The 10879-nt window shown below is 43.2% G+C and overlaps 1 protein-coding gene across 2 annotated transcripts; it reads left to right on the top strand.

The window, feature by feature from the left end:
• Positions 1–1131: 1131 nt before the first annotated feature.
• On the top strand, positions 1132–7962 carry MED21 (mediator complex subunit 21). 2 transcript variants are annotated; one of them, XM_030464654.1, is made up of 4 exons: positions 1132–1235; positions 1554–1668; positions 3519–3619; positions 6762–7962. In XM_030464654.1, the coding sequence occupies exons 1-4, from the start codon at positions 1194–1196 to the stop codon at positions 6936–6938; spliced, it is 435 nt and encodes a 144-aa protein (XP_030320514.1). In that variant the 5' UTR covers positions 1132–1193; the 3' UTR covers positions 6939–7962. The 2 variants fall into 2 exon arrangements, with proteins under 2 accessions (XP_030320514.1, XP_030320508.1); XM_030464648.1 differs by lacking the exon at positions 1132–1235 and adding an exon at positions 1254–1410 and having other exon boundaries at positions 6762–7894.
• Positions 7963–10879: the final 2917 nt, after the last annotated feature.

Genomic DNA, 10879 nt, shown 5'->3' with positions numbered 1-10879 from the left:
TGGATTTGACTGCCCAGAAGAAACTCCTGGAGGTCTCCAGCCCAAATGCCCCCTTGCAGCCAGACTATGGCCAGTATGAGAGCAGGGCAGCCGCGGTTCCCACCTGCCAAGCCTGAGGATCCCCAAGGGCAATGAGTTCAGAGCCTCCCGGGTGTCCTCTCCCTGTACTGCTCCAGCTGCTCTGTGCTGCAAAGCCTTTCCAAACCTTCAGCCCAGTTTTTCGAAGGCCACCTGCCAGAAGTGAAACTCCAGGAGAGGGCGACATAGCACCCAGCTTTCAGGGGTAAGAAAGGAGTTTAAGGAGTTATCCTCCCTGGGATGCCCAGGGAGGTGGTGAATTCTCCATCCCTGGAGGATTTTAAGAAGAGACTGGATGTGACACTCAGTGCCATGGTCTGGTAACACCAGTGGCAGTAGATTAAGGGTTGGACTTGATCTCAGAGGTCCCTTCCAACCCGGGTGACTCTGTGATTCTGTAAGTGCTGAACGGCCATCACCTAAACACCAGACACGCTGACTGGCACTAATCCTTATTCTCCGGCCCATGGTCACAGAGGATCTTTGCTCGCTATAAGCCGGATCGTCGAGGACACGACGCTGTTGGCCGTTCACCTCCACCCCATCCACCTGCTCAGCTCTGGTTGGGAGTAGAGCATCCCACCGCCGGTGTGCTGCTGGCGCCCGGACTCAGAGCGACGGCTCTACAGAGAAAGCTTCGCCTTCCATGGCACACTGGCCTTCCAGCGCCGGAGGCACAGGCGTTAGGTTCTGTTACAGCCGCCTGCTACGGCAGGCCCCCGGCTACAGTCCTGAGCACGGAGAGGTGTTGTGAGAGAAATGAACGGCCATGAGGCGCCAGTTCGCTGCAGCGCTCCGCGGGCCACATCGGACCGTTAACAGAAGGCAGGGCCTGCCTGGCCAGGCCGAGCCACTCAGCAGCTGCCAGACACTGGCAAAAAAACAAAACACGCCCGGTCAGTGGATCCGGTGCCTCTGACACACCACGGAGCCCCCGCCGCCGCCAGGCGGGGCAGGGACGGCGCTTCCTCCTGGCCTGCAGGGGGCGCGTCCGGCCCGTCCTGACCCATCCGAAGGTGGCCCACGCCCCGCCCCTCCTCCGCCCACCGAACGTGCGGGCGCCCTATTGGGTGCGGCGGTAGCTGTGCGGCCGGGTGGGTGGTGTTGGCGCCGCCATGGCGGATCGGCTCACGCAGTTGCAGGACGCGGTGAACTCGGTGAGGCGAGCGCTGCTCTCTTCCCTCCCTCGAAACGCGTTGTTCTTTATGGTGGTGTTGGGTCACGTCCCTTCCTGTCCCCGCGGCCGGGTCCTCCCGTGCCGCTGTTGGCCGCTGCATGCATGAGGGGGTGCGATCTCTCTCCCCGGGGCCCCGAGCTCTGGCGAGCCCCCAGGTAGGAGGCTGTGGCCACGGGGATGTTCTCCCACTTGATGCCGGGATCAGGGTGGGATGCTGCGTGGGGTCCGCTGGGATACAAAATAAAACGGAACTCGCTTTAATGGTGGAGTAAGTGATGGATCTCTTCGCTGTTTGTAGCTCGCAGACCAGTTCTGTAACGCGATTGGCGTGCTGCAGCAGTGTGGCCCCCCAGCCTCCTTCAGCAACATTCAGACAGCGATAAACAAAGATCAGCCTGCGAATCCGACCGAAGGCAAGTCTGTCTGCGTCTCCTAACGAAATGTGAACGTGTTCTGATACAGTAATACAAAATCTGTACTCTCATGCTCAGCAAGGATTCCCCCACTAACGGGAAAAGTGGTTGAAGTGATAAACTGATGTCAGCTGCACTTGCTACATAAGATTGTGGTAGCAGAAATGCAGTTTTTAACGGTTAAGTAAGCACTACAATGTATTTCTTGTGCTAGTTTCTTTGCACAGATACAGCATACCCATACAGATACAAACTATTTTAACAGGTCTGCTCTGCAAGAAGTTGTGAGTTGTCCATCACTTCCAAGAAGTCTTTTTAGAATGAATTAGTCTTATGAAGTTATGGATGAGTTTAAAATTCTCCATAATGTCATAATCTTTAATTATTTGTGTTTCACTTTGTATTATCTGCTTATCTTAATTATTCTTAGCTAAGGAATAATGTCCTGTTGGTATTTGGGGTTTTGTTGTTGGCTGTTTTGTTTATGGCCTTTGCTTTTAGAAACTTATCTGAGATGCTGAAATTGGCAAGCAAACTAGAAGTTCTCTCAAATCTGAGAATTTCAAGCTAGTATTTAAAGAACCATATTATTTTAATGCTGGAACTTTTTTCTTCGCCTCTTCCCCCCTTGATAACATTTTACATTTATCTTGTATCAGATTTCATTTGTCTGTTAGGATATCAAGAGAGACTGGTTTGGAGTACAGTGATGCACTTTCTGGGGCAGTTGTATACTGGTTCTTCATTGGTCTGTGGTGGTTTGCTTTCTGATGCTGGAATTAGTTTGGAAGAGACAACTTGAAAGGCTTGTTTGCTAGCATTGTTTCTTCATCTTACCTGCTGCTGCCCCAGGTGCCAGCATCAATGTGGTGCCAGGAACTAGAGGCTTTGTTAAGATCTTAAAATGGTAGTCTGACTTCTCTTTTGAAATGGCTTCTCCTAAAATTCTGAATATAGTAATGTCAATAAAATCATACAGCAACATTAGCAGTGCTAATGAGGCAAACCAGAACTGCCAGTTATGTGTCTTTAGATATTTAAAATCCTAAAAAGAAGGCCTTAAACTCTACAGGTGAACCCTCTGTAATAACCCTGAGTAAGCTTTAAATGAGTGTGTTAAAAAAGGGCTATTTCAATATTTTAGTGGTAGTAATGGATTTAATTCAAATAAAATGGACATGATTCCAGGTGAAATTGTTTTGTTTCTGGCTTACAGTGAGCATGGAGCTCCTTCAACAAGGTAGCAGCCAAGTTAAGGTCTGCTATGAAATTCCAGTCCTTTTCCTTTTCTTAGGGGCAACTTTTTATGTGGCTGAATAGGAATTAGGAATTCCTTTTTATTTAAATTTTAAAAAGCATAAATTTTTTAACTAACGATTTGCTGCTTAACATTATTTTTAATATGCATCAATTTGAATCACTATCTTTACATTGTTTCCAGTGTTGTTTTGGTTTGTTTGTGGGTGGGGTTTTTTTTGTCTACTGGCAGATCTCAAGGCAGGGGTTGAAAAGTTAAATTAGTTTCTAGCTACTTTTCAGTATAGTGACTAGAGAAGTAATACTGGTATTAGTCATTTCTTACCTGGCTGTGATGCAGTTGTGGCTGTTTTCTCATTTGTACAAACCTGGCCCTTTGTATAACCAGTTACCTTCTTTAATCTAGGATTGGAATCAAACTACCTTCATCTTCTAACATGGTTGAGCTGTCATCAGTTGTGATACTGTTTACTTCATGTAGGAGAATTTTTAAACTTGCATGCTTCAAGTCTTTAGAATTTTCTGTGCTGCATATGCAGAATTGAGCTTTTTTCTAATAATGTACTGAGTGGGTTGACTTCTCTTTTTTATAGAGTACGCCCAACTGTTTGCAGCATTGATTGCACGAACTGCAAAAGACATTGATGTTTTGATAGATTCTCTGCCTAGTGAAGAATCTACAGCAGCTTTGCAGGTAGGTAAGAGTGTTCTTAATTAATCAAAACACAACTGAAGGCAGACTTGCTGGGTTTTTGTTTTAAACATATTTTGTAGTCTCTAGGCCATGTAATCTTGGAGAATGGTTTTAATATAAGCCTGTATTTTTCATGAGGATAGTATGGGTACTTTATAGGCTTAGTGGAAATACTGAACTTGTATCATGAACTTACTTTTCTGTTAGGATTTTTTTTTTAAGTGCTTTTTATCATAACACCACCATAGTGGAAACTGCTACCTTTCTTTTTTGCCCCAGCTGTTCAGATATTTATAAACCAATTGCATCTGTACTGCTGTATGCTGGGGGTTTTATTGTGTTGTTTGGGCTTTCTTCCCCTGGATAATCTTTCATATTCTCTCATTAGGAGTGCATTTCATTTTGTAACTGCAGAGCCAACACTTCACTGAAGCCTTCTGTTATTCCACAGTGTTCTGATTGTCAAAGGGTTTGCTGGGTATCCTTTATGTTTTCCAGCTGTATCACAAAACAGTTCTTTCATTTTCCAGGGTGTTCTCATTTGGACCAGTCAAACTTGGTGCTTTTGTTTCTTTCTCCTTCTCTATTTAGACCAGATGTACTCCAGGAAGAGCTTGGGAATAGCAAGTAGTTACTGGCCAGGCAGCTCTTAGTAGGTGCAGCCTGTATCGTGATGTCCATTCCCAGCCTTACAGGAACTGAACTGCTGCAAACAGCTTGTGAATCCTTTCACCACACTCAGCTGTTTCGCAATTCAAAAAAATGCCTTGGACCCACAATTCAAACAACACCACTGTGTTGTGGCTTCTTGGTTCATTTGGTTTGTTTGCTTTTTCCCCACCATTATTTCCACAGATCTTGCCTATTAAACAGCATTTTTTCCCTTTTTGACTCTAAGTTATGGATTTACATAAAGTATTTTCTTTTTAGAATGCAGCAAGGATACAGAGTGCTCTTTCTCTTAGAACCCTAGACTTGCTTTAAGATCACCTGAAGATCATAGAAAAAGAAGATAAAAGATCATCTAGTTCCAACCTTCTGGCTATGGGCAGGGACACCCACTCAATCAGGTTGCTCAAGACCCCATCCACCCTGGATGAACACTTCCAGGGAGGGGACATCTAGAACTTCCCTGGGCAACCTGTTCCAGTGTCTTACCCACCCTCATAGTGAAGAATTTCCTCCTAATATCTAATCAAAATCTCCTCTTGGAGTGTTAAACTGTGGCTCCCTGGGTTCTTGCTACATGCAAAAAGTCCTCCTCCAGCTTTCTTGAAGGCTAACTCTCAGGTCACCTCAAAGCCTTCTCTTCTCCAGGCTGAAGAACTCCACCTTCCTCAGCCTGTCTTCATGGGATAGGTATTCCAGTCCTCTGATAATTTTTTTTTGTTCTCCTCTGGACATGCTCAAGGAGCTCTTTGTCCTTCTTATGCTGGGGATTCCAGAGCTGGTCATACTACTCCAGGTGGGGTCTCATTAGAGCAGAATAGAGAGGGAGAATCACCTCCATCGGTTGGCTGGCTGTGCTTCTTTTGATGCAGCCCAGGACAAGGTTGATTTAGACACACAAGATTTTACACCTGTGGTGATAATCTGTGATTATTCAAAGGCATTTTACAGAAGACTTATACTAGAGTTTCCTGCTGGGCCAAATACAAATAAATTGACAGTGAGGTCACATTTGATTTTAAATAGAGGAGGTTAAAATTGGAAACGCTGCTAGTCACAGTAATTGCTGAACATACTAATTGAGCCCATTAACATCAGCATCGTTTCATGTAACTGCATTTTTAATAGCTGAAGACAGCGTTCTTGCTGCAGAAGAACTGTAAGCATCTTCAATGATTTAGCAGGGTCTGATTGTAGTGACAGATGATGGAAAGTGGGGTGCTCCAGAAGGAAGAGCTGCTTAGCTCTGGTAGGGTCTTGCTTTCCTTGGAGGTGATACTCAAACTGTTTCTAGCTCTGTTAATGCAGAATCTTGCTTCAGAAAATTTTCTGATCCTTTCTGTTTGATGTGGTTTTAAGATAAGTTAGCTTGGATTTTGTCACTTATTGATTCTGGTTTTGAGTTTTATTTCCTGTTGCTTAATCTGGTGCTGTTTTAAAGAGAAATATTCTGACATTCTTGAAGAAAAATGTTTTGAAGGTGCTTGAAATACTAATTTTAGAGTGCAGTATGGGTTTTGTTGAGAAGTAGTAAGTAAATATATACTTGGCTAATAAGTATGTACTTAGGCTCTTCTGTGTTTTAATACTGAAATTGTCAGGGTATATGTTGCAAAACTGAGCCTTGTTTTGAATTATAAAAGGAGCTGCTACATTAATGCCCAAATCAAATTGCCCACCCCTTTTGAGTTCACTTGGGGGGAAAGTTGGTAGTACATGCTCTGTTCAAATCTGTGGCTTGCCTCTGTTTGACTATTTTAATAACTGAGACTGAAGTAATTAAGCTGGATTCTAAATTCAAGCTTTTACCTTTTGCCATCTTCTTTCTCTGACCCTTCAATGCTGTTTAAGGCTGGGCTGGCTATTAAAAGGGAGGACAGGTGCTCTCAGATAATCCTTGCCCTTCTGGGAAGGGAAAACTTAGTTTGAAATGTTGCAAATACGTTATCTGAAAGTTGAAGCTCAAATGTTTTCACTAAATTTTGTCTAACTGAAAAGCAGTTTTGTTCTGAAACAAAATATTGGGGAAATGGTTAGATAATACAGCTTCATCTGAAATACACTATTTAATATAAAGGCTTAAATAGGGTATGCCTGCATCTCAATGAGCATCTTTCATAAAGGGAGTGGAATAAACACTCCTCGTCAAGGAAAGCTGTAGTGAGCTAAGAGTCATAATACAAAAAGAAGTCATAATACAAAAAAAAAGGAAGTCATAATACAAAAGAAGCTAACATCTCTCTGCTTTTTGTTTGTTTGTTTGTTTACTCCATGTGGATATGCACTGGTTTACACTTCACCTTACAAAGATGAGTTGCTTAGAGGTTGCTAGTGTTGAAGTCAGGGACTAACCCACAAGTTTTGGGTACCCATAAGTTTTGGGTACCCACAAGTACCCTCAAGTACTTGAGTAGCAAAGCACTATATTGTATTACATTGTAAGGCCTTTCCTTTTCTCCCTTTTATTTTAAAGGCTGCTAGTCTGCATCGATTAGAAGAAGAAAACCACGAAGCAGCTGCCCGTCTGGAAGAGGTGGTTTATCGCGGGGATGCACTGCTGGAGAAGATCCAGAGCGCCCTGGCCGACATCGCGCAGTCGCAGCTGAAGACGCGGAGCGGCTCGCACAGCCAAGCGCTGCCGGAGCCGTAGCGCCAGGGGGCAGCGCAGCCCCGAGCAACGTAGGTTCGAGGCCTGACCCCGCCTTGGGGACATCCAGCTGCGGCCACGGACAGCTCTGACACCCAGCCCGGCTGTGAGGGACTCTGAGTATCTGGTCATCGGTAACAACGCCTTTTATCCCAGCTCCAGCCACAGGCTTTGTGTGAGAAACACTGCTACTGTAGAATTGGTGGTTCTGCTCGGGAATTGTGTGCATTGATGTGTTACCTTGACTTTTTTCTCTTCATGAATGTCTGTTTTCAGTCTGATTTGTTAGCTTGATCACAAGCCTTAATCCCTGAGGGGGAATTCAGAAGAAAAACATATTGAGTATCTATGTAATTTGCTCACCTCTCATTTCAAACTTTTGTGTACTTTGTGTATTTTTTGTAATGCTTAAACCCAAACACAGTTGAATTTGCCAGAGTTGACACAGTGCTAGACAGTGATGTGAATACAGTGGTGGATATCCATTTTAGATAATGGAAATGGCAATTAAACAAGTGTATTCTTGGCTGGTTTACCTACCACCCTTTTGCAGAGCAAATGAAGGGATAAATAAACTCTGGTGTTCTCTAACAGAGAGTAAGTATTCTTGGCATTGGCATCTCATTGTAAAAAAACACACACAAAGCTGCAGATACCTGATACTGGCATTTATAAATGTTCACAGGTGACAAATGGCTCTGTGACTCCATTACTGCCACTTACATGCTTACTCTTACTTGCTTGTGTCTTTTCTCTGCTTCTTCTGAAATTCTGCATTCTTGTGGCAACTGGTGAATGTCTAAAAAGCAGGTTATAATGAGGGAACATTGGATGACAGGGAAGAAATTAGCAATGAAGAAACTGAAAATAACTTATTACGTAATGTTGTTTTTCAGTGTAAGCAGTGGCTGCCACATGAATGCTGTGATCATAAACAGTAAGAGGCCTGTTGTCCCCAACATGCTCTAGAGAGTTTTTGTTTTCATCTTTGCACACTGAATTGTTGAATGAATTTTTTCTTCTCATATTAGGACTACAGAAATACCAGCATTTCTTTTTATATTAAAAAAACAAAAAAAACCAAAAAACACAACAACCCACCACATAATGTGGGGTTCAATGCATAAGCTTGAAGCTTGGAGTTGAACTGTTAGTAATTTTCTGCATTTTCAAGTTAGTGGCCTTGCATTATTGTAGGATGCTGTTTACTGACATGTACTATCTGCTCATTTCCTAAGCAAAACTGTGTACTTATATACATTGGATATACTGTCATTAACCTGAAAGTTACACGTTTATATTGTGTAAAGACAGAAAAGAGCAGTTCAAGTATGTCTTGAACTTGCTGCTGCTTAAGGAATTGGATGCAGCTACTCACTAGACTGCACTAGTGAAAAGAAGAGTATAAGCATGGCCCAGGATACATCTCGTTTCTGCTTGCTTTGAGAGTAAAAAATACAGAGCTTTCCTACTTATATCAAATACTAAATATGAAGTATTTGATCAGACTTGTATCGAGTGAAGTATTTAATATTCTTTGGTCTAATCTGTGTATCAGTAGCCATACATTTAATCTGCTAGTGTGAGGCTCTTGCACTATCCAGATTCTACACAAGGAAAAAACATCTGGGGAGGTGAACAGGCTACGGCACAGTGCCAGTTCTGTAACAGGATCTTTATTAATAACTGGGCTGTGGTGATTTACTAAGCCTTGTAAATATACCCATGTCCTGGGAATCTTGAGAGGACAGATTTTCATTTGAAATCAGTCATCATACCTGGTTTTAGTTTTGCATCTCAGGTGGGGTGAGGGATGAGGTGGATTTTGTTGTTTGTTTGCTTTTTAAATTAGTGGACTTAGAAAACTTCGAGTGAAGTGCTTGGGCTTTGCCTATGGAATTTATTTTTTTTTTAACCCAGATGTCTAAATTAAGATTTGTACATTGCTGGAAAAGGAGTTAGAACTTCATAGTAGATTGCCTGGTATAGCTTAACAAGTGCATCACCTCATACTTTGTTACCTTGGAATCATCTGCTGTGGTAGATGGTTAACATTCTTTAATTTCATATCTTTGTTTTTCATACTTGAAAACTGCTGTATTTCTGCATCCTGATACTGCCCAACTGCTGAAGCTTTTTCTCTTTATTTATGCTGTTCCACTTGATGTTGAAGTATCTATCAGTTTCAGTTAATTACACTTGGAAGTAAACCTTAACCTCTAGAGGCATTAGCTCCCTCATAAGTATGTTTGGTTTTTCAGTACTTTTCCTGTGTCTAGTGAACATTGCCAATTTAAGAGATGCTGTTTATCATACCACTAAAAAAAAACAACACCATAAAGCAAAAGAGCCAAAATTGCTCTAAATAATGTAATGTTTTGGTGAGTAGTAATGTAAGATGCAAAGTTCTGCTGGTTCTGGTATGCTGTGATGCTGGACTAGCTGTTTGCATCTTTATCTGCTCTTCTGCAGTCTGCAGCTCAGTCAGTAAGGTTATACATCTGTTGGGCTCTAACACCAAGGGGGAAAAGCATCAGTTTGCTGCATCTGTTTAACAGACAGAGCATTAGTTTGGGGCTTGGAGATAAAGATTTCTTTCCACCCTACCATAGATGTGATGATTTGTGCAGCCCCTTCTGCTGCGATTTAAAAGTCTCTGTTAAAAAACCCAGTGTGCAGTGGGTAGTGATCTTAGCAGGGTACGCATGCAAGAATTGTAGGGCATGCAGGAGTGCTCTGTCTGTGCCATTTAGTACCCCAACTTTCAGTTAAAAGGGATGGGGAAGGCCTTTGGAAAAAGGCATTGGGGACGTCTTGACTGCCTCCAGACTTAATAGGGAAGAGACAGAGGGTGGGGGAGTAAAACCTTACACTGACAACTGCTAAAAATGTATCAGGTTACATGCAGGAGAGCTGTAAAAGGAAAATTGGGTTGTGACAAGAGAATAAATGGAGATAAAGCAGCATGAGAAGAAAACAAAAGTATTGAGCAAGATCTAAAATTGTTCTACATATTGCTTTGGACAAGGAATACTGCCCAGTGAACAAATTGTGCTTTGAAGAAAGATAGCACAGAGCATAATGGAAAATTCCAATGAAAAACAATCTCAGCCACTTCAAATGAGGAGGAGCCTCTCATGTTGAGAGTCCATACAGCCCACTGGCAAAGATGTTGGAATGAATGTAGTAAATACAAGCAGCTGATCAAAGCCTAGTATTCTTTACTAAAAACAACCATGCCAAGAGGAAAGGATCACCTTGCAGCAGCTGTTCTCATTTTCAGATACAAGAAAATTAAGGAGTTCATACACTTGTTTTTAGAGATACTGTGAAAAGTGCATTAAGAATATTATAGCTTCCTGTGTCTATGAAGTTAATCCTGACTTATTATTGCATGTGATCTTTGGAGGCTCAAAGCTTTTGCTTTTTTTGTGGCCTGGGGAGGGTGTCCTGCAGAGGTGCTATTAAAAGATTTTGGGAATTTGCAACAATACAGGCCAGAGACTGGCTGACTGACTGACTGGTTGGGGAGAAGCTCTGCTCAAGGCCTAGGGATCTTGGGGCTATGTGACGTGGCGGAGAGCAAGCTGAACATGAGCCAGCAGCTGGCCCTGGCAATTCAAAAGTCCAACAGCATCCTGGGTGTAGGAGCAGGAGCACAGCCAGTGGATTGAGGGAAGTGACTACTTGAGTCTGCTCAGCATGTGTTAGACTGCATCTGGAGCACTCTAGAGTTTTGGGCTCTCAACATCAGAAAGATGTTGATAAACTACATGCCCCAGACGGCCACCACAGTGGCATGGGCTGGAGCACCTGTGCCATGAGGGGGGGGGTGAGGGAACTTGGCTGGGAGAAGAGATGGCTTTGGGGGGACCTAACAGCAGCCTCTCCATACCTGTGTGGAGGTTATGGAGAAGACAGGGCCGGGTTCTTCAGAATGTTGC

The sequence above is a fragment of the Calypte anna genome, chromosome 1 (genome assembly GCF_003957555.1).
Source record: "Calypte anna isolate BGI_N300 chromosome 1, bCalAnn1_v1.p, whole genome shotgun sequence".
Classification (NCBI taxonomy): domain Eukaryota; kingdom Metazoa; phylum Chordata; class Aves; order Apodiformes; family Trochilidae; genus Calypte; species Calypte anna.
This window is presented reverse-complemented; position numbering and strand designations above follow the sequence as displayed.